The 24,545-nt window shown below is 39.8% G+C and overlaps 1 protein-coding gene across 6 annotated transcripts in view; it reads left to right on the plus strand.

The window, feature by feature from the left end:
* Positions 1-1,674: 1,674 nt before the first annotated feature.
* Positions 1,675-24,545, plus strand: part of BDP1 (BDP1 general transcription factor IIIB subunit) — a 98,268-nt gene continuing 75,397 nt past the window's right edge. For 2 of the 6 annotated variants that reach the window (XR_011966479.1, XM_072606292.1), the window contains exons 1-6: positions 1,700-2,016; positions 12,425-12,698; positions 18,936-19,045; positions 20,147-20,206; positions 22,297-22,428; positions 23,758-23,891. Coding sequence is in view for 5 of the 6 variants with exons in the window: in XM_072606292.1 (XP_072462393.1) it covers positions 1,793-2,016; positions 12,425-12,698; positions 18,936-19,045; positions 20,147-20,206; positions 22,297-22,428; positions 23,758-23,891 (934 nt within the window). In the remaining variant the exon portion in view is untranslated. Of the gene's footprint in view, positions 2,017-12,424; positions 12,699-18,935; positions 19,046-20,146; positions 20,207-22,296; positions 22,429-23,757; positions 23,892-24,545 lie in introns of all 6 variants that reach the window. The other 4 variants (XM_072606289.1, XM_072606290.1, XM_072606291.1 and 1 more) reach the window with 3 other exon arrangements.

Raw genomic sequence — 24,545 nt, forward strand, 5'->3', positions numbered from 1 at the left:
TTCACAGAACAAATAAAAGGGATATAGCTAAATGTATAAAATATATAATAGATATAAATAAAATTCCCTCAATAAAAGCATTTGTTCTGTGAAGTTTGGATTTAATGCAGTCTTAGAGGTGCAAGACCCCAAAATATCAAGGTTCAGAGCAGAGTTGTCTGGAAAGAATTTAGATTCAAGCAGTCTTTCAGGAGAGTGGCAAAAAGTTTATTATGATGCTAAGAAAGGCAGGTAGAGCTCCTTATGGAACTCACAGACTAACAGGAATGATGTTAAAGCTTATGAAGAGTTCAGTGAATGGTGTGCCAAGTGTGCTGATCAGGTGGTGAACACACAGTTTCTGTACCTTGGGCACAAGCATCATGGCCTGAGGGGGGAGAGGGTCTGTACATCTGTACGTTTACTTCTGTAACAAGCTAGCCTCGGGAGTTGACATCTCTAGCTTGCCCTCTGGACTGTATGCCGTAACTGTGGGAATCAGTAATCAGAACATGATAGTCCTGCTGGTATAAGATAGTCCTGTTCAAACAAGGCAAAGTCTATAGAGGTTAGCTTGTTTTTGTAACAGGAGAAGCCATTTGCCTCACGGGGGCTCACTCACGAATTATATTGCCAGAGATAGGGGTCTTTGGACTGGGGAGAGACACGGTTCTAGGGGCTGGGGTTCGAGCATCATCAGATTCAGTCCCTTAAGCATTTTTTAAAAAAATTCTGAACTTACCAAATAAAATGAACATTTTTATTGGGGAACAGGAGGGAACTGTACATGAAACAGTGGATACTAATGGCTACTTTCCAGTGGGCCAGAGGATCTGAAATGTTGTCAAAAGAAGAACTTCATCGGTAAGTTCTTTCTCCAGAAGCAGCATCACCTAATTCACCGAGCTGGAATGAAAAATGTCCTTTGTAACCCTGGGAAGTACCGCATAGACGCGGACTAGCCCTTTTCGGACGCTTTCTCAAGGAACGGGGAGGCTGTTGCTCCTGAGTTTTCCGAGGCTCTCGGACAGTTAAAAACTCCAGGAATATAAACTTCCAAACACAAAATCTCAAAGTGCTTCAGTGCGGGTCCCTCTGCGGAGACAGCCTGCTCTGGAGAGGCCCCTCTCATGGGAAGGCAGAACTCTTCCAGACAGAGGCAGGAAGGCACAGGAGGACCCTCTTTAGCAGATCCGTCCGCGTTTTCCGTCCCTCTCCCCCTGGTTTTCCCCATACCTACAGAGTCCTAGGAGGGGGAAGCGTGAGCCGCCATCCCGGGGCCGGCCCGCTCGGTGGGCAGGGTGGCCCAGGCCCAGGCCCGGCCTCTGCCGCCCGCCTCTCTCTCCCTAGTTTCCGGCTCCATTTATGGCCCTTAGCCGCAGGTCCCCGCGGGGAGGCCGGACGCAGGCGCTTGGCACCGAGCTCCCCGACCGGAGCCGCGGACACGCAGCAGCCACAGCGGCCCATGCTGGTACCCACACACGGGCGGCGACCGGGCCTGCGGGCGTCTGCGGGTGACGTCACCGCGCCCGCGGCGCCGCGCGCCGTGATGACGTCAGGCCCGGCCGGGGCCGTCTGCCTGCTGGGCTCGGAGCTGGAGGGACGGTAGCCCGCCGGTCGCGGCCCGCAGCGGGGCCATGAGGAAGAGGCGGCGGCGGGAGGCTGACGGAGGCGGGGCCGCCCAGCGGCGGTAGCAGCGTCCGGGGGGTGGCAGGGGGAGCTCCGGGGCAGGAGCGTCGCCTCCCAGCGCCCTCTTCCCAGTCAGTGGCCGCATCAGGGGCCGGTGGGGCCGCGCCTCCCGTCGTCCGCCACCATGTTCCGGAGGGCGCGACTCAGCGTAAAGCCCAACGTGAGACCCGGGGCTGGCGGCCGGGCCCCGGCCGCTCCCGAGCCCCCGCGCGGCCAGCAGGCTCCCCGGGAGCCCGAGCCGGCCGCGCCGCCGCCGCCGCCGGCGCCCGAAGCGGCCGAGACCCCGCCGGGGCCCCCGCTGGATCCCGGGGGAGCCGAGCCCCTGGAGGACGAGGCGGCCGAGTGCGGGTAAGAGGCGGCCGAGCCCCGTCTGGCCCGGGCCCCGGCCTCGGGGTGGGAGGAGGCAGCCGCGAGTCCGGCGGGGGCCGAGCCGGGGCTCGGAGCCCCGGAGCCGGCCCTGGAGGGAGAGAGCGCTCCTAGTGACCCCGAAGTACCCGTGCAGCTTTAAGCTGTTACGGCTTGGGACACAGTCACCCAAGGGAAGGCACCAGTGTTGAGGGATCGCCAGTGACTTCGTTCGGAACGTTGGCTTTTAACTGGGTCTTGAAGGCGGTGAGGAGAGAACTTCAGGCTAGGACTTGGGATGTGTGGTAGTGTCTCGTGGGAGGAACCTCGGATCCCCAGCGTGGGGTGATTTACCCCTCTCCGTATCCAGCCCTGGCCTTCAGCTCCATGCGCATCTCCAGCTGCCTGGTGGACGTCTCCAGTGGAGGGTCTCCTTACAGCCTCCTCTCTTCCCAGTTCATCTATTACTGTTGAATCTGCCACCCCAATTGTGTATTCCTGTCACCTCGACTCACACCCTGGTGTCAGCATCAGCTCTTGCCTCTTCATAGCTCCCTTACCTCCAGTCCAGATTGTTGCTAACTACTGTGGATTTTACTTTCATAATATCTGCTGTATATATTTGCTTCTCTGCCACTGCTGCTGCCTTGGTGTAGGCCCCATCATCTCACACCTGGATGGTTGTAATAGCCTGGACTATTGAAGTAGCCTTCTGGTTAGTCTCTTTGCCTTAAGTCTTTACCCGCTCCAGTCTATCCTGCATTTAGCTGTCAGATTAATCTTCCTAAAGCCACAGCCTGATCACCCTCCCCTTCCTCCATACCAGTGCCCTCTTATTAACTCCAGAATCCAATATAAAATCCTCTGTTTTGCTTTTAAAGCCCTTTGTTACCTGACCCCATCCTACTTTTGCACTTTTCCAAAACCTTATTTTTTTTTTTCCAAAACCTTATTTTCCCCCATATACTCTTCCATCCAGTGACCCCAGCCTCCTTGCTGTTCATAGTGAAAGGCACTCCATCTCCGTGTCTGGAATGCACTCTCTCCTCATTTCTATCTCTTGGCTTCTCTGACTTCCTTGAGGTCTCAACTAAAATCTCACCTATACCTTTCCTATTGTCTATCTCCAATTAATCAAGTATGTAGCTTGTTTGTTCGTAATTGTTTTCATGTTGTCTCGTTAGGGTGTGAGCCCTTTGAGAGCAGAGTGTGGTTTTTAGCCTTTGTTTTCCTAGCACTTAGAGTGCCTGGTGCATAGTAGGCACATGAGAAGTACTTGTTGATTTGAGGAACAATAAGGAGCCCAATGTCAGAAGAGTATGTGGAGGAGAGTGAGGTGTCAGAAGACTGGAAAGGTAGGATGGAGCTAGCTTTCGAGATGCTTTGACAGCCAAACTGAGGCTTTTTAATTTTATCTAATAGGGAGCCACTGGAATTCATTGACTAGATCAGTGATGTGGACAGACTTGTGTTTTAAGAAGAGCAGTTTAATAGCTCAGTAGATGATATATGGAGGGGGGGAGAAACTTGAGGCTGGAAGACCAACCAACAGAGACTGTTGCAGTAATCTAGGTGTTAGGCTGGTGGTGGTGACATGTGGGGTCCATGTAGAAGAGATATTAGAAAGATGGAAATAACAGGACTTCACCTCTGATTGGTTATTGGGGAGGGAAGAGGATGAGGTGTCAAGGTTGACATCTAGGTTGTAAGCCTGAGTGGTTTAGAGGATGGTATCCTCAACAGTAATAGTGAGGTAAAAAGAAAGGGAAGTTTTTGGGGAAAGATGATGTTCAGTTTTGGACATGTTGAGTTTAGATATCATGGGATATAGTCATTTCAGATGTCCAGTAGGTAGTTGGATATGCAAGACTATGACCAGTGAGAGGTTAGGTTTAGACAAGTAGATGTGAGAGTGACCTACATAGAGGTGATAATTGAAACCAACTGAAATAGTACAGAGAAAGAATGAGGCCCAGATTAGAGTCTTGGGTGACCCTAGCCAAGGAGATTGAGGAGTAGTAGTCAAGTGGCTTGGAAGAGAATCAGGAGAGAGTAGTGTTGTGAAAACCTAGAGAGAAGAGATTCTCAGGGAAAAGAGGATGATCAGCAATGTTAAAGGCTGCAGAAGAACGAGAATTGAGATCATTAGTAACTTGTGAGAGAGCAGTTTCATTTCTCTGATGAGGTTGGAAGCCAGACTGCAAAGAGTTGAGAAGAGAATGAGAAGAAAGGAAATGGAGGCATCTTTTGTAGATGGCCTGCTCAATGAGTTTAGCTACGAAAGGTAGGACACATAAAAGGATGTTAGCGAGCAGGGATGGTTGATCAGATGAAGGGTTTTTTTGAGGATGGAGGAGAAATATATATATGTTTGTTGATAGTAGATAAGCAGCCCATAGAGAAAGAACAATTGAAGATGAGAGAGAAGTAGGCCTAATAGAGGGACATTCTGCTTGAGGAGATGGGATTATTTGCGCATGAAGCGGGTTTTGCCTTGTTAAGGAGAAAGGCCATATCTTCCTGTGAAACAGGGATGAAGGACGAGATAGTGGAAAAAGGCATCTCGGTGATGTAAGATGAGGAATAAAGAGAAGAGGAAGTTCTTAGTGAAGGCTTCAGTTTTTTCAATAAAATATGAGGCAGTGTTCTCAGTTGAGGGAGGAGGTAGAGTAAGGGAAACTTTAAAATCTGGTACATCTGGGGTAAGTGGGCTAATGAATCAATCAGGAAAGTGTAAAGGATTGCCTTACTGCTTTGGAGGGTCCAGTTGACATTATGTAACATATTTGAAGTGAACTCAATCAATCAATGTAGTTTCATGAATTTTTTTTTTTTTAGCAGCAAATGAAGCAAATTAAGTAGATGATGGGAGTAATCCTTAATTGGGGTTTGGAGGACAAGATCTTATGTATAATAACAATTAAAGGGACTTAAGAGAAGTCAGTATTTAATTAGTTCACCAGGGGTCAAGATGAGAAGGAAAGGAAACAGGCATTCATGAAATGCCTACTATGTACCAGGCTTTGTAAACACTTTACAAATATTTTCTCAGTCGGTATGAGGGTCAGGATTGGGAAGGGAGAGAGTGCAGTAGTAATGACTTTGGAAAGCACCGAGGACTGGAGAAATCAGAAGTCACAGTGAAGAGGAATAATAGCAGAGAGAGGTAGAGCAGTAATGGATTATGAGCCCATATAGGAGTTTTGAATTTCATGGATTTAGATGTGGAGCACTTACAAGGGATGGGAAGGGGAAGGACATGTTCATTTCTCTGGTTAGTTGTGTGGTAGAGATCATTAGAAATGAGTATTTTGAGGAATTGGTAAGTTAGGATTTTTGAGAGAGAATCATTGTGTGTGTTGAAGTCCTCTAGTATGAGAGCAGGTATTGGGGAGGAGAGAAAAGCAGTGAAGCATGGATTCAGCTCACTGAAGGAGGGAAGATGAATCTGAAGATCTGGAGATGACGGAGGTGAAATGGTGTGGAAGAGATGCTCTTCCAGTCAATCAAGGAGGGATGTTTGCCTTGTTGGAGTGAGGGTCCACCTAAGAATAGTGTGAATTTAGAGCGGGCACCTTTTCATAATTTCCTCTGTGTCCTGTTAGTATCACTGTGAATAAGAGCAGAAGAGTCAGTCTTTGGTAGTAGTCCAGAGTTAGGACTTGGCAGTGTGTGATGGAGGTAGGACAAAGGACAAGGGACTTGAATGTAGAAGATAGTGCCAAGTTGAACTGACTTACCAAGGATTTGAGATTGGGAAAGGAGGAGAGTGTAGCTTATAGGAATAATGGCCCAGAAAAGAACTGAAAGGTTAAAGGAATGGAGATCATGGCAACATCTAAGAACAAGCTTCATGGTCTTAAGGTAGAGGTAATGATGGAATGAGAAAAGATTATATTCTGAAAAAAGAATTTCATAATTCATTAACATGGAAGCAGAACACTTAGGGATGATTAAGGGTAAGAGTATGGGTATTGTCTGTAGTTGAGGTGTAGGTCAGTGAGTTGAATAGATTGAGGAATTGGTTAGTTAGGATTTTTGAGAGAGCATTGGTATGTTGAAGTATTCTAATATGAGGGGAAATAGGGAAGAAAGATTGAGTTCGACAATGAACTCATTGAGGAAGGAAAGAGAGATATCCTGGGCAACAGATAATAGTCACAAGGATTTGCATTGGGAGATAATTTGGGATTTCATGAACTTCAGAGGAAGAGATGATGTTTGGTGAAGGAGAGTAAAGGAGGCACTTTATAATTTGCAGGTGCTTTTACACTTTATCTTTTTTTGAGCTTCACAGCACCCCTATGAAGTAGATGTTGTTAACCCTATTTTACAGTGGAAAAACTGAAGCAGTTAGAGAGATTTGCTCGGTTAGTAGATGTTTTGAGGCCCTATTTGGAGCCAGGTCCAAATTTGGACTCAAGACTCCTTCGTCTGAGTGACTCCAAGTTCAAGTGACCAATGAGGAATGGAGACAGAAAATTAAAGCAAAAAAATAACATTTATGAAGTTCTGAGGTGCCTTAAGTATCCCTTATAGAAACTATATAGAAACTAAAAATAACTTTATTAATTTCCAACTAGTTGACATGAGAAGATATCTTTTTTTTTTTATTAATTTTTTTATTTTTTTAATGTTTAACAGTCACTGCCATACAATTGCGATTTTATCCCTCCCCACCCACCCCCCACTACCTCCCTCCCTCCCCACGACTGCATACAATTCTGTATAGATTCTACATATACTTTCCTATTGAGTATATTTTCACTATAGTCATGCTATGTAGTCAGACTAAGATAAATGAAAGAATCCGTATAACAAATCAGAACATGATACACAAACAGATACACATACACAAACATGATCTGCTACATTATGTGAGTGACTTCCATATTTCTCTCTCTGAGTGTGAAAGGCATTTTGCCTTGAGGTCCACCATTGGGATTTTTTTTTTTTTCAGAAGTTCTTGTGTTATTACAAAAATCTAAGTCTACCAGAAAAAACTCTCACACACTGTGGTTGTTGCTGTGCATAAAGTTCTCCTGGTTCTGCTCCTTTCACTCAGCATCAGGTCATATAAGTCCTTCCAGGCCTCTCTGAAGTCTTCTTGTTCATCATTTCTTATAGCACAATAGTACTCCATTACATTCATATACCATAATTTATTCAGCCATTCCCCAATTGATGGACATCCCCTTGACTTCCAGTTTTTGGCAACTACATAGAGTGCTGCTATAAATATTTTTGTACATGTGGGACCCTTTCCCATTTTTATGATCTCTTGGGGATATAGTCCTAGTAGCGATATTGCTGGGTCAAAGGGTATGCACATTTTTGTAGCCCTTTGGGCATAGTTCCAAATTGCTCTCCAGAATGGTTGGATGCGCTCACAGCTCCACCAACAATGAATTAGTGTTCCAACTCTCCCACATCCTCTCCAGCATTTATCATTTTCTTGTTCTGTCATGTTTGCCAATCTTATAGGTGTGATGTGGTACCTCAGAGTTGTTTTGATTTGCATCTCTCTAACCAATAGTGATTTAGAGCATTTTTTCATATGATTATAGATAGCTTTAATTTCTTCCTCTGAAAATTGCCTGTTCATATCCTTTGACCATTTATCAATTGGGGAATGACTTGTATGATTATACATTTGGGTCAGTTCTCTATATATTCTAGAAATGAGGCCTTTATCCCCGAGCTTAGCTGTAAAAATTTTTTCCCAATTTACTACATCCCTCCGGATTTTGGTTGCATTGGGTTTGGTTGTGCAAAAACTTCCATGAGAATATATCTTAACCTCAGCACTAGTGCTGTCATCAGACAAAGAAGAGCAGCTCCCTGGTGCCGGTTAGATTGATGCAGAATTTACACTCTTGCTTGTTCTGTGGCTGCCTAGAAAAACAAGATCAAGTTCATTCAGAAGCTCCTGAAGCACACAGCAAATTATTCCTATACTTTAAAAAAGAATAGATCTTTTTCAGCATACTTTATTTATTTTTTATTTTTTTTATTTTTTTTTTATTTAACTTTTAACATTTATTTTCACAAAATTTTGGGTTACAAATTTTCTCCCCTTTTATCCCCCCCCCCCCCCAAACCCAAGCATTCTAATTGCCCCTGTGACCAATCTGCTCTCTCTTCTGTCCTCCCTCTCTGCCCTTGTCTCCGTCTTCTCTTTTGTCCTGTAGGGCCAGATAGCTTTCTTTGCCCCTTAACCTGTATTTCTTATTTCCTAGTGGTAAGAACATTACAGTTGATCCTAACACTTTGAGTTCCAACTTCTTTAGCTCCCTCCCTCTCCACCCCTTCCCTTTGGAAGACAAGCAATTCAATATAGGCCAAATCTGTGCAGTTTTGCAAATGATTTCCATACTAGTTGTGTTGTATAGGACTAACTATATTTCCCTCCATCCTATCCTGTCCCCCATTACTTCTATTCTCTTATGATCCTTTCCCTCCCCATGAGTGTCGACCTCGGATTGCATTCTCCTCCCCATGCCCTCCCCTCAATCCTACCCCCCACCCTGCTTGTGCCCTTGTCCCCCACTCTCCTGTATTGTGAGATAGGTTTTCCTATCAAAATGAGTGTGCATTTTATTCTTTCCTTTAGTGGAATGTGATGAGAGTAGACCTCATGTTTTTCTCTTGCCTCCCCTCTTTATCCCTCCACTAATAAGTCTTTTGCTTGCCTCTTTTATGAGAGATAATTTGCCCCATTCAATTTCTCCCTTTCTCCTCCCAATATTTCTCTCTCACTGCTTGATTTCATTTTTTTTTTTAAGATATGATCCCATCCTCTTCAATTCACTCTGTGCACTCTGTCTCTATGTATGTGTGTGTGCATGTGTGTGTGTGTACTCCCACCCAGTACCCAGATACTGAAATGTTTCAAGAGTTCCAAATATTGTCTTTCCATGTAGGAATGTAAACAGTTCAACTTTAGTAAGTCCCTTATGACTTCTCTTTGCTGTTCACCTTTTCATGGTTCTCTTCATTCTTGTGTTTGAAAGTCAAATTTTCTTTTCAGCTCTGATCTTTTCATCAAGAAAATTTGAAAATCCTCTATTTCATTGAAAGACCATTTTTTCTCCTGAAGTATTATACTCAGTTTTGCTGGGTAGGTGATTCTTGGTTTTAGTCCTAGTTCCTTTGACTTCTGGAATATCCTATTCTATTCCCTTCGATCCCTTAATGTAGAGGGTGCTAGATCTTGTGTTATCCTGATTGTATTTCCACAATACTTGAATTGTTTCTTTCTAGCTGCTTGCAATATTTTCTCTTTCACCTGGGAATTCTGGAATTTGGCCACAATGTTCCTAGGAGTTTCTCTTTTTGGATCTCTTTCATGCGGTGTTCTGTGGATTCCTTGAATATTTATTTTGCCCTCTGGTTCTAGAATCTCAGGGCAGTTTTCCTTGATAATTTCATGGAAGATGATGTCTAGGCTCTTCTTTTGATCATGGTTTTCAGGTAGTCCCAGAATTTTTACATTGTCTCTCCTGATTCTATTTTCCAGGTCAGTTGTTTTTCCAATAAGATATTTCACATTATCTTCCATTTTTCGAATCTTCACGCTATGTTCTGTGATATCTGTCTTTCTCACAAAGTCCTTAGCATCCATCTGTGCCATTCTAGTTTTGAAAGAACTGTTTTCTTCAGTGAGCTTTTGAATCTCCTTTTCCATTTGGCTAATTCTGCTTTTGAAAGCATTCTTCTCCTCATTGGCTTTTTGAACCTCTTTTGCCAATTGAGTTAGGCTAGTTTTCAAGGTGTTAATTTCTTCAACATTTTTTTGGTTCTCCTTTAGGAGGGAGCTGATCTGCTTTTCATGCTTCTCTTTCATCCCTCTCATTTCTCTTCCCAGTTTTTCCTCCACCTCTCTAATTTGATTTTCAAAATTCTTTTTGAGCTCTTCCATGGCCTGAGCCCATTGGGTGGGCTGGGACACAGAATCCTTGATTTCTGTGTCTTTGCCTGATGGTAAGCATTGTTCTTCCTCATCAGAAAGGAAGGGAGGAAATGTCTGTTCTCCAAGAAAGTAGCCTTCAATAGTTTTATTTCTTTTCCGTTTTCTGGGCATTCTCCCCAGCCAGTGACTTGACCTCTGAATATTCTCCTCACACCCACCTCACCTCCTGGTCCTCCCAGCCAGCATTTGGGGACTGAGATTCAAATGCTGCTTCCAGCCTTAGGGCTTTTGGCGGGGGCAGGGCTGCTATTCAGTGTGAGAATTAAGTTCAGGTGGTGAGGTTGGGGCAGGGCCGCCCCTCAGGCTCAGTTCCCTCAGGGGGTTTAGGTACAGACCTTCCACAATGGATCCAGGCTCCCGCCCGCTTGGGGAGCCCCTGTCTGCCGCCGCCTCTCAGCTTCTACCTCCTGGGGGGGGCCCGAGCCATGGGGGCACCCCACTCCCCTCTCGACCCGCCAAAGAGACTCTCTCACCGACCCCTGTCACCTGTGGGTGGAGGGGCTTGTGCCGCCGCTGGAGATCCCATCCCTGAAGCCTGCTCAGGTCTGTACCTCTCGGAGCCGCGGCCGCCTCAGGTCTGGGCTGGGCTCCGCGTCTGCAGCGTGACGGACCTTTTGCGAGAGGTTTGCAGGTCCCTCTGTGGGTGGAGGGACCCGCGTGGCTGCTGGAGATCCCGTTCCCGTAGCCCGCTCGGATCTTTTCCTCTCGGTGCCGCAGCCGCTGCAGGGCTGCCCTCTGCTCCCAGTCCCGGCGCCCAGTCCACAGCGCGAAGGACCCCCCGCGAGACGTTTGCATATCTCTCCGGAACAGAAATCTCCCTCGTTCCAATATTCCATGGCCTCTGGGTGCAGAATTCACCGTGAGTTGGTCCCCTCTAGCTGTTCTGTGGGTTTTGGGTTCGGAGCTATGTGTATGTGCGTCTTTCTACTCCACCATCTTGGCTCCGCCTTCAGCATACTTTAACAGAACCATTGCAGACATCCTTTGTCTTACTCAAACCTATGCTGCACTTGCAAGGAAAAGCTTCAGGTTCTAGAGAATGAATTCCAAGAATAGGCAAGATTCTTTGATGAGCAAGATCAAGGCCAGAGGTGCTCCCAAGGCTTGTAAAGCTTTAGGCTGCTCAGTTCTCATCTATTATTGAAGCCAAACCCACTTAGCCCTCAGAATTAAGGAGGCTTTGGAGCAAACTTCACACTCCTCATACCCTCCATGCATTTAGTAGCACTCAGTAGCTCTCACAAGTTGATAGCCTTGGCTGGCTTAAAGGAACTTCTTCAAGAGGCATGGCACCATAGGGCAGCCTTATCTAGTGTACTAGATTTGTCTTTCAGCCTCTCTCATAATCTTAACTGGACTCTCACAGTGGCAAGGCAGTCTTTCCATGCCCTCCTTATTGTTTCCCTATTCCACTCATCACAGTAACCTTTCTAAATCTTTTCTTTCCTCCTCAGACTTCCTTGGCTTTCCCCCCATCACCACTTTTTTAGCTGAGCAGCTTGTCTCATATTTTCTTGGAAAATTGTGACTATTCATTCAGAGCTCCCTCTTCCTTTTGTTTATCTCACATCACTCCGATGCCTTCAGCTACTATTTCCTCCTTCAGTTCTGTCTCACGTGAAAATATGTCCCTTCTCTTTTCTAAGGCAGGCAGATCCCTCTACATGCTGTGCAGTGACCCCATTCTATCCTGTCTTTTCCAGCTAATTACCCCATTCCCCCATCATCTCCACCTTGTCACTGACTTCTTTGACTTACTTAAGCCTCAGCAAGAGTCCCACCTTCTTCACAAAACCATTGCTGGCCCCGCCTTAGTGTTAGCAAGCTACTTCTGAGGTTCTTTCCAATTTCTCTTGAATGTATCTGGTTTATATATAATTGCTTGCCTGTTATCTCTTCCTTTATTCTGTGAACTCCTTGAGAACAGGGACCATTTTTTGCCATTCTTTGTATCCCTAGTGCTTAGCAGAAATGCCTGGTACATAGTAGGATTTAATGAATGCTTGTTGACTTGACCTGACTTGACCTGTGCTGCATTTGACATTGTTGATTATCTCCTTCAGGATATCCTGTCTCCTCTGGGCCTTCATGAAACAAATTTCTCCTGGTTTTCTACCTGTCTATCCAGCTGTTTTGACCAGTCTCTTGGAGATGTCACAACTATTAACTATGGGCTTCTCCCACAGTTCTGCCCTGGGTCTTTTTGTATTCTCTACTATTTGGCTTGGTGATTTCATAAGCTGTCATGGGTTCCATTATGATTTCTATACAGATGATTCTTTAATCTGTGTTCTGTACTATTGGCATCTGAATGAGTAAGATTATACCACATTTGTCTTAGTACTTTTGTGATTTTAGCTGAGTTTTAAAATTAGAAAGTGAATGTCTGTGGTAAATATTTTAAGATAATTCATGATACATTTTTTGGTATTTCAACAGTGATGAAACGCCCACTGGGGATGGTGCTGGACAATCCAGTAAATCTTCAATGACTGTTTTACAAAGAAGAAAGCGAATATCAACTGTGCCTAGTCTCACTAAATCTAGTGCCCCTGCTTCATCAGTTCCCCAGTCCTTGGGCACTGTTCAAGAGGAAGCACCACAACCAAGTCCCCTTCCAGTAAAAGAGAAACAACCGTGCTCAGACCGTTATAGGATACTTAAAGCTCAAAAGCTGAGAGAAATGCTAAGAGAGGAAATGACAAAAAGACGGGTAAGGACCGCCATTAAGAATGAGATAGGGAGAAAGAATGGAATTTTGATTTGAGCATTCTGCTAGAATTCTTTTCAAGTATCAGAAAACTATATTCTGGGAATTGTTACATGTGAAAAGGTCCATGGAGTCTTGTACCCATGCAAATAATATCTCTCTTGATTCTTTTGGGGGAGACTGTAATGAAAGGCAGCATGGTTTGTTATATAAATTCTGTTTCTTTTTGTAAAAGGCTTTTTTTCTTTTAAAAATGCTTTACCAGTTCTTTTTTTTTTAACTTTACTGTCATTTCTTAGTACTAATTTATATAGAAACTTCCCTTGCAACAAAGTAGTACAACTAAGCAAAACAAACTTACTCATTGATAATTTCTAAATGGATATACCCCATTTGATAATATGCCAGCCCTTCATTGAGAGGATTTATGAAACTGATAAGTGTTGTGTTCCCTTATATTATCATGGTTGTTGTATCTGTTCTTTTGGTTCTACTTACTTCATTATATGTCATTTCCAACAACTTCCCAAGTTTCTTAGAATCCCTCATTTTTATCATTTCTTATGGCAAAATATTTCATTAAATTTATATAATGCAATTCAGTCACTTTCTAATAAACACGAACCTATTTTGTTTCCAGGTTTTATTTTTTTGCTACCGTAAAAAGTACTGCTATACATATTTTGGTACATATAGGCTCTTTCCATCTGTCTTTATCCTACTTGGGGTATATACCAGAAGCTCTTGTTGCTGGATCAACAGGGTATGAACCAATTAGTCACCTTGCTATCACAGTTCCAAATTGTTTTCCATAATGACTGAAACAGTTTACAACTTTTATTAAGCTTAATTTTAAAGATTTTTGTATACTCTTCATATATGTCTCTTTGTTTTTAAAATATTAGGCTAAACCAGTCATATTTTCAAATATAGATTTCTAAGTCATATGAGGATTTATTTAACTCAAGGAATATGTAGTGTTCTGTATGAGAAGCCATACTCTTGAGAGAAAGAAACATGATAAAACTCATTTTTCAGTGAGAGAGTAAAATTGATAAAAGTGTGGGAATAGCCTCTGTGTAGATGTTTATTAGGCTTTTGGGATGTAAATATGTAGGAAGATATTCTAATTTTAAAAATAGTTGAATTTATACTTTCAATAGGAATTCTAAATATTTTATGTGGTAGAGTGAGAATCTTGTCAGAGCTTCATCTGGGTGGTAGTTTGTCCAGTTTATCGGATTTAATCTGTGTTAATGAGAACATTAGACTCCAAACCCTTAGAGGATCATGGTTTTCAGGACTTTCACTAATGGTCATTGTAACCTTGTTAAGTAAACATTCGGTTTTGTTTGAAAGGGACTTAATAGGTACTGGTAAGCGCATAGATTATGAAGGTTATTCTTGTCTCTATACATCTATTAAAAATAACTTGCTGACAATAGAATCTTTTACTTTTATTTCTGAATGGAAGATGGTAGCAAGTAGATTACCTTTCCTAAATACAGTTAGAATTACTCAGTCTTTACAACTGTTAATGAAGAGACGGGGAGAGAGAGAGAAAAAAAGACTGTTGGTTGCTACTTTATCCTTAGGAAGGATGAAAGTTGAAGATACTTCTTATCCAGCTATCTACCAGGAAGAGAGAGCTAGAGCACCTTCTCCTTTGTGTTACATAAAAGAAATAAAAGCAAGAGGACAGAATGAAGAGGCCCCTCCTGGGAAAAGCCTTTAAACAAAGTTCAACCCTCATTTAGGCTAAAAACTGCAAAGTGTATGCATGGAATGATTTTTTAATATTGGAAAATTATCTGTCAAAACCCAAAAACTAGCTTTATATTCAAAGGGCAAATACTAGATGCTTTCTTAATAAAGACAGGAGTAGAGTACCTTTTCTCCAGTATTATTTGACATGGTTTTAGAAAAACTGTCAATAGGAATAAGATAAGAGAAAGAATAAAGGCATAAAAATAAAGAGAAAACAAAACCAACACTCTTCACTGATCTTATAATGGTTCACTAGGAAAATCCTAGGGAGTCAGAAAAGAAATCAGTTGAGAAAATTAACAATTCATTAAATTTGCAGGCAACAAAATAAATCTACATCAACTGGCAGCATATTTATGTACTAACATAAAATCCAGGAAGCAGTGTTAGAAAGGAATGTTCCATTCAACATAACTGCAAAATGCGTCAGACATCTGGTAATCAGTCTGCTAAAACATACTAAAGAAATAAAGAAAAACTTAAATAGGAAAGCTCTGTGTTCCTAACTGGGCTGAGCTAGCATAATAAAAATGACAATGCTACTAAAATTAACTTACATTTAGTTTAATAATGTTCTCTTCCATTCAACTACTGAAGGGACACTTTACAGAGTTAGATATAATAAAATTCACTTGTAGGAACAAAAGATTTAACATAACTACAGAATTAATGAAAAGAGATAGAAATGAACAAGAAAAGCACTTCCATACCTCAAAGTGTATTATAAAGCAAAAATCACTAAAATGATTTGGTATTAGTTAAAAAAAATAAAAGAGTAGACCAGTAGAATAGACGAGAAAAAAATCAGAAATAATTGAACTCAGTGTTTTTAAGCTCCAAAACATAATGCCTAGGAGAGAACTCACATGAGAAGAACTACTAGAAAAGCTGGAAAGCATTATGTTAGAAATTACATTTAGAGCAACATCTTATACTATATTCCATAGTAAATTAAAAATGTGTACATAACCTGAATATTAATGGTCATGACATAAAAATCTAGAAGACAACATAACCATCATAAACCTTCCACAGCTACTATTAAGGGGTAAATTCAGTATCAAACCAGGAATAGAGGCACTAAATCGAAACTATTTTTGCCTGAACAAAATTAATACAACTAGGATAAAAAGGGAAGTGGTTATCTTAGGGAAATCTATGAAATATCTCTGGGAAGGGTATAATATCCAAAATTATATATATAGAGAGGGTACACACATTATAAAAAAGACCAAAAGCCACTCATTACTAGATAAGTAGTCAAAGGGTTTGAGCAAACTGTTTTCAAAACAACTGCAAACTATTAACAGCACTATGAAAGAATGCTTCAAATCACTAATAATGAGAGAAATGTAAACCAAAACAACTTGGTTACAGTTCACATCCAGTAAATAGGGCAAGACGATAAAATATGAGCTTTGTCAGTATTAGAAAGCTTATAGAAAGACAGATTCACTAGAAACCCTGAACACGGAGTGGTAGAGCTGTGAACTGATCTCTAGCTTTTCTGGAAAGTGACTAAAATGTCCATTTCCTTTGACCTAGAGATTCTACTCCAAGGCATATACCCAAAGAAGATCAGGACAAATGGAGAGTCCTCATATATGCCAAAATATTTATAGCAACACTGTTTATCTTAGCAAAGGACTAGGGAATAGCTAAATAAATTGTGGTATACTGTACTGTAAGAAATGATGACCATGCTGTATTCAGAGGAGCATGGAAAGACTAATATGAACCGATGCAAAGTCAGACAAGCAGAACCAGGAAAGCTATCTGTGCAATGACTACATCAGTGCAGATGGAAAGGACAACAAAACAATCGAAACTTAATACTGTGAAATTGTAATGAACAAGCTTGATTTCAAAGAAGAGATAAGAAAAACTGCCCCTCAATCCCCTTCTTCGCATAGGGCAGGGATCCTATGGTTGCGAAGCACTACGTAGCAGACTTTTTTTAATATGTTGTTTAGTTTGGTGAAACTTCTTTTTCCTTTTTTGTCCATTATAAGGATGACTCTGGGAAGAGGGGTATGGGCAGGGATATGCAGTGGGAAATACAGGTGGTATGAAAGCAAGAAGCCCCAGTTTGCCAGGGAGAACAAAAGGGATTGAAAGAGCCAAAAACTTTTGTTCTTATAACTGCTAGGAAAAGAGTGAAAAAATAGAGCAGAAGAAAGACATCTCTACTCCCCCATGTGCTAGGTAGAGAAAGGGAACTACAGGGCCTAGATTGTGGCTCCGCAGTTGAATAGGAAGAGAAAAAGAATCCAGAGAAATGTTCCTCAAAAGACTTGGATGTTAAAAGTTCTGCCTACTATTTACAGTCAATTTAGGTCCCCAGTTCTCAGTCCTTCCTCTTGAAGGTAAGAGGCAACATTGTACTTTGTGTTTCTGAAGCCAGTTCTTAAAGTCAGAGATTCCCCCTTTTTAAGGAACAAATCATTTGTGAATCAAAGGGGACCTTGTCACATGATTTTTATCCTAAGACCTTTTGTTCTGATTGGAGCCCATTGAGGGGAAGGGTGGGTTTGTTTGAATCCCAAGTAGCCCCCTACCCTACCTTCCATTCCATACAACTAGAAAAGAAACCTGGTGTCAGTTTATAACTTGATTTTACTGAGAATGACTGAAATTTGAGGAGTTCCATTATTGGTGTTAAATGAGAAGTCATTTGCATTGTCAACTAAGTTAACCTTAAAATCTTAGGAGTGGGATACATTTGAACACATAGCACAAAAATCATGATGTGTTTTGCTTGGCTTTAAGCGTATGTGTATAAAATAAGAGCAAATTTAACTAGACCAATTTCAGATTTAAATAGAAAATTTAACTTTGGAACCATGCAGATGGAGTTGTAGGAATATTTTTATAAAGAGAGACTTCTTTTTCCTGTCAGTAATATTCTTATATAGTGCTGAGTGGTGATATTTATCATGTCCAGGGGTATAAGCAAGTTGATCACTCTTACTATAGGGATAGAGAGGGGGACCAGACCTGTAATTTCATTGATACAAGGAACTCCTGAATGAGGAATCCCTCTACAATACATGTTGGCATCTTCAGGTTAGAGGCTTGGAGAGTTGCTTGGAGCTCTGAAAGGTTAACCCACTTGTCCAGAATCACATAGCCTGCAGGTGTCAGAGGTGGATTTCTTGGCTCTGAGACCAGCTTTCCATCCACTGCACCAGTGGCTGCCTTTTTGAATTGTCATCTTGCTTTCAGAAAAGATTGCACCAATTGACAGCTTGACCAGCCTTTTAAGATTGTGCCTGTTTGTACACAGTCCTGATAGCACTGAATTTTATTGCTTTTAATTATCTTTGCCAATTTAAATGTCATGTATTTCCAGATTTAATTTAATTTGAGAGGAAGCATGACATATTATAAAGAGCATTGAAATTTAAGTTATTGAGGTCATGGGTTCAAATCTCAGCTCTATTGTTTCCTGCCTTGTGACCCTGGGTAAGCCACTCCCTCCTCTCTGTGCTTCCTCACCTGAAAAATAGGTGGATTGAACTAGATGACCTCTAAGATTACTTTCAAATCTCAACTTATGAGCTGCGAGTTTCTTTGATTATTAGAGAGTTTGAACAGTTTCACAGTTAGACTTATGAAAAATATGTATAAAATAGAAAATTTTCCAATTCTTTGTTCTAGGTACATTGCTTGTTGCTATGCACAAACTTTATTTTTTATTTAATTGAACCAATCTGTTTTGTCTCCTTCAATTTTAAATATTTGAATATTTAAAAGCCTCTTTATAGTTATGAAATTATATAACATCCTACCATCTTCTCAATTTTTTAATGGATTCTTAATACTTAGATTATTAATTCATTTTGAATTTATTATATATAATGAATTGCAGCCCTCATCCCTGTTTCATCTTTTTTTATTCAATTTCTTTTCTGTAAAATGAGGACATTAATACTTGTACTACTCTCACAAGGCTATTGTGAAGGAAGTACTTGGTAAATTTCAGTTTTGTTGAGTTATTTTAATTGTGTTCAACTCTTCAGGACCAACCCTACTTGGGATTTTCTTGGCAAAGGTACTCAAGTGGTTTGATTGTCCAGCTCATTTTATGGATGAGGAAACTGAGGCAAACAGGGTTGAGTGACTTGCTCAGGGTCACGCAGCTAGTGAGTGTCAGAGGCCAGATTTGAGATTAGGAAAATGTCTTCTTGGCTTCAAACCTGGCACTCTATCCATTGTATCACCTAGCTACTCAATGCTGTATAAAAGTGAGCTACTCTTACCTCAACTTGATTAACCCCTAACTTCTTAGGAGGTTTCATCTTTTTAATATTCAGCATTGATAATGTTTTCCTTAAAATATGGGGTGGGATATTTCTAAGGAAATTTCAGTTGAGAAAGTAGATAATGACAGTGGGCTATTACATTCCGTGTTTCAGCATGCCTTAGATTTGTATGTATAAAATAATATTAAATAATTGTGTGTATGTATAGAAGCAATGGAAAAACAAATATGCTGGAAATGAAAGCCAAATGCCACCAGACCGTTCTAAAATGACCATGAGAGACTTGATATATTACCTGCCGGACAGCAATCCTATGAAGTAAGTCTAATTACGTGTTTTTATATTTTCATTGATTTGGTTTAATCATCTTAACATTATTTCTAGGAATTTGTTTAAAGCTTCCCCAACCTAAGGACTCAAATTCCTTGGCATGTCTTTATAGCATATTTAAGTTCTTTCACCTAGATTGTTATGAAGGAAAAAAGAAGTTTTAGTAATTAACTTTGGTGGAGGCTAGCTAGTGGTGCCTGACTATAAAGGAACAGAATTATAGCAAATCTTAATGCCTTTGAGACTAAAAGTGTTTGTCTGGTTTTGTTAGCTATCATGAGGTACTCTGTGAAACTAAGTTTGACACCAATCTTCTGTAACCAAAGGCCTAGTTTCTTCTTAACTAAAGAAAGAGATTATAGGCAAATCCTTTAATTATTCCATGACTCACTTTTCTTATCTTAAGTACTCACATAGTTGTGAGAAAAGCACTTCATAAATCATAAACTGGCATATCAATGTGCACTATAACTTTATTTTTAAGCTTGAATCTGAAGTAATGGATACATCATTAAAACTGGCCCTGGAATAATTAAATACAGTGACATTTCTATTGGGAACAAATATCTTTTTAACAAAGTTGGCCTGAGTGTTGTGATCTCAGTTTGAAACTTCTTACTGGTGGGATGCAACCAGGGTATAGCTGAGAGGGAGACCGTATTTTGGGACATCAGAGAGTCATGACTTTGATGGCTAGGAAGGATCACTCTAAGACAGGGCATATGCAGCTATCACATGACTGGCTTGCACTATATAGACAGAGTTTGGATTACTTACTGAGAAGGCAAGGGAATCCCTAGCCTGCCTTGCAAGCAGGGAAAGAAATACCAGGAGGGCAAGTTACTGAAAGTCTCCTGGATCATGCGTCTATGTTTTCTACAGATTATTTTCTAATAATAAAGTGTCTGAAAAAGCATCTCTTTGGGACTCATTCTCTTCATTGACAGAGGTATCAATTGCTGTATCTTTTTCATTGACAGATTTGACAAGTGACTTAAAGTTGATCTATTAAATATCAGGTTTTTAAAGAAGAAATTAGAAGTAATAATTGTGTATTCAAATTGTATTGTGTTATATATTGGTTAATAGATCTTCTTTGGAACAAGAAGCAAAAGCTGAAAAATCTACACCACTAGTGCAAACCAAAGAGTAAGTTTCTATTTCTAATTGTGAAAACTTCTATTATATATACTTTTAAAAAGAATTATTTTGGTACTTTTAAAAAGAATTATTTTGGTACTATTAAAAGTCAAGTATAGTTGGTTGGATTCTACTTAATAGAATCATTAACAAATATAATAATTCATTTAAATTGATATGGGAAAACCATTTGTATGATTTTGCATTTAAAATTTAGCTCACACTAAAGCTTTTATTTTAGGGTAATTTGGGAATTAAAAGATGGAGTATTGAGGGTTAACAGCAAATTTTTTTGTACAGTTTCATAGAGTGCTTTTCAGGATTTTTCTTGCATTTGCTTTTTAGCCATTATCTCTCCATTGGCTTTTGGTAGCTAATTACCAAACAGTCATCCCAAAAGATAGAGCAGCAAGTCCTAACACAAGAGTTACTGGTTCCGTTCACTCTTACTTATCTGTGATTTCATCAGTATGAATATTCCTTCCACTGACATAAATCACAATCTTTCTATAATTTCAAATAGAACTTTTGAAAATTTCTGTGGCCAAAAACATTCATCACCTCAGTGATGTATCTGAACTTTAGGTAGTTTTCATCCTCAGGTGATGGAAATAGTTTGTTACTGGGCCCATATTTTTCTAGCTTGTTAGTGCCTACCAAAGTTTATGTGGTCCACTGTAATAGACTTTAAAATCTGTCATTGCTATAACATGATGAGGTCTTTAGGACTAATGGAGATCTTTTCACTTAATCAGGGATAATTGTGGACTGAACTATTGGGAGATCTCATTTCCTTCCTTCCTTTTATTTTAAAGTTTGAAATTTCATGTCAACAGTAAACAACAGAATGCAAAAAAGGGTTGTACGTAAAACCATGAATCTCCCTCCATCTCACAGTTTTTTGGTGTTTTCCACACATCACTTTCAGAACTGCCTCTTTTGTGCTTCTTTTGAACTTTCTTTTTTTCTGTGCACTGTTAAATATGCTTCAGTGACCCCCTTTTTATTGGTGTCCTCATTGCTAATCAATCCTTTGTCCTCAACCCTTCCCTCCACCTGAAAACATGAGGGGAAGAAAAAAAACTCTTAGTAAATAAGCACAGTCAGGCAAAACGAATATACACAAGTGACCACATCTGCCCCTTTAGAATAAATATATCTGTCAGAGAAGGTGTGCCTCCTCATGAGTTATACTGGAATCGTGGTTGGTCATTGCATTGATCAGAGTCTAAAGTCTTTTAAAGTCGTTTGTCTTAATATTATTATTGTATAAATTGTTTTCTGGTTTTGCTCACTTCACTCTGTATCAATTTATACAAATCTTGATTTCTTTGAATTGGCCTTTTGCCATTTCTTAGGGCGTAGTAGTAATTCCATTAATTCATATAACATAGCTTTCTCAGTCATTCCCCAATTGATGAACATCTTAGTTTCCAGCTCTTTTCCGCTATAGAAAGAACTGCAGTAAATATTTTTGTGTACACACACACACACACACACACACACACACACACAGACACACACACACACATATATATATAGGTCTTTTTATTCTTTATTTGATCTCTTTGGGGTACTGTCTAGTAGTAGTGGTATTGCTGATTCCAAAGGTTAGCATAGTTTTGTCACTTTTGGTATTGTGTTACAAATTGGTTTCCAGAATGGCTGAACCATTTCACAGTTCCACCAATGGTGCATTATGTGTCTGTTTTCCTGAAGCTCATACAACAAGCTGTGCAATTTCCTGATATCCTGACACCCTTAACACTCACCTACTATGCCCTCTCCCTATTTAGATAATCATCTTGTGTTCATTTCATAGTTACTAGGGTAGTTCACAGTAGTACTTCTGTTAAGACTGTGCATAAAAGACAAATTGTCTTTTTCCACTGGGAAAACACTTGTCTGGCTAAGTTTAATGATAGTACAATGTGAGGGTATTTTATAAATCATGTTATTAGAAATACATTGCACTTTTAATCTTTCTAGCAATATCATCTACAAGATGACATTAGTAATAATTTTTATAAGTTCATACTGATCAGGAAATGCTATTTCCACAATTAAGTTAAACTGTTTTTACTTTCGGGATATTTTAGTCAAGAAGAGAAAAATACTCCTGATGGTGAAGATGATGTTGAAGAAATGGAGGAAGAGAGCAATGATGGCCCTTTACTCGTTCCTCGTGTTAAAGTGGCAGAAGATGGCTCTATTATTCTGGACGAAGAAAGGTAAAGAAAGAGAAAAATTGGTGTTGTTGGAAATTATACCCAGTTAGTCAAATCATTATGGGCCACTGTCACTTAACCTCACCGTGTTTCAGCTTTTTCATCTACATAATGTGTAGTTTGTACAAATGCTATTGGTATCAACTGGGATATACTTATATACCATTTTGATAATTTTAATTGTGTTATCTTTTATACACGAAGATGATATTACTAATTAGCCATCCAGTTGGTCTTTTTTTTTGCCTTAGTGTTTGTGCTGAACTGTTCACATGCTGTTTGGTCTTGTCATCAGGAAAGGAGATTTGCATGATTAGTGTTGGGGTATGTGGGGTTTGTGGCTGGGGAATAGAATATTTTTGTATTTGCTCACCTTGAGGGGAACTGAACTCAAAAACTTGACCTCATTGCTGCTATGTATCCAGTCAGTTAAGATGATTGAAATTTCAAGAGATTCACTTTTAATAAACCTTACAAGTGAATGAGCATACACATTTTATGATTTTGGAGGCAAGTTTGTTCAATGGCCTTAATTTTTTTTTGTTTACACTCTTAAGCTTAAAAATAAGTTATCATAATTTTGGCATCTTGAAATTTACCTTTTATTGTTTATGGTGATATTTTGTTTGCCTTGCTATAGTAAAAAAAGAAAAATAAATGAAATAATGCAGTATAAGATCATAATACTTTGATAATTATTCACAATGATAAATGTTTGGCAATACTGTTTTCTAAGAATCAATAATTAAATTAGATGCCAGTAAATTTCAAAATATCATTAAAAATAAAAATTAATTGAACACAAGGGTCTTGTACTGCACTATTTTTTAAAAATTTTCATTGCTTTGTGAACGGTGTTCTTCCGTTGTAGGAACACAATGTGCATGTGTGTGTGTGTGTGTGTGTGTGTGTGTGTGTGTGTGTGTGTAGAGAGAGAATGATATGTTAAATGATGATGGATTCTTACAATATAATTTTTTCTTTTGACGAAATTTGAACTATTTTACAGATTGTTCTCATACTTAATAATATAAACTACTGCATCTCTTTAAACCATGTTAATATAATCACCAAGTATTAAGTGCCTGCTATGTACCAGATACTTTGTAGACCCTCGAGATATGAATACAATGTATGAAACAATCTTTACTCTTATATACTACTCAGATAACTTTGTCATATGTTAGGGTATGCATAATAACTATAAGGAGAATAAATATAAAAAAATAAAAATTGCAGTCACATTTAAGGAATCTGTTATGGTAATTAAAAAATGTAACCTCATTTTTAGTATTGTATTCTTCATGTCTTTCAAAATGCTTTGTCTTTCAGTTTAACTGTAGAAGTTTTAAGGACGAAAGGCCCATGTGTTGTTGAAGAAAATGATCCCATTTTTGAAAGAGGTTCCACAACTACGTATTCCAGCTTTAGGAAAAATTATTACTCTAAACCTTGGTCAAATAAAGGTAATCATTGTCCCATTTCAGTTGACAGGGGCTTGTATGAAACTCTTCTTAATGTGATATCTAACTGTATAAACTATGATGATAAGAGTTATTAATAATGAGAGTAAGGATAGGACTGCAATACATATCTTATTCTTTTGTAGAATTTTTTGATGATCATTTGGTAAAATTACTATTGTGTTTTACTTGTAGTTTTATTTTCTTTGAAATTTATTAATTTATTTATTTTCAGTTTTCAACAATTACTTACATAAGTTTAAATTTTCTCCTCCTCCCTCCCCAAGGTGGTATGCAATCTTAATATGTACTGTACGTATGCATTCTTATTAAACACATTTTCAAATTAGTTATGTTGCATAGAAGAATCAAAACTAATGGGAGAAATCATGAGGAAAATTAAACCAAACCAAACATAACCCAAGAGAAAATAGTCTGCCTCATTCTACACTCCAACTCCATAGTTCTTTCTCCAGATGTGTGATGATATTTTGCATCATAAGTCCTTTGAAAATGTTTTAGGTCGTTGCATTGCTGTGGAAGACTAAGTCTGTCAAAAACAGTCCTCACACACTGTGGCTGTTACTGTCTATAATGTTCTCCTTGTTCTGCTCACTTCATTCAGCATCAGTTCATTTAAGTCTATCCAGGTGTTTC

This window comes from Notamacropus eugenii, chromosome 4 (assembly GCF_028372415.1).
Source record: "Notamacropus eugenii isolate mMacEug1 chromosome 4, mMacEug1.pri_v2, whole genome shotgun sequence".
Lineage (NCBI taxonomy): Eukaryota > Metazoa > Chordata > Mammalia > Diprotodontia > Macropodidae > Notamacropus > Notamacropus eugenii.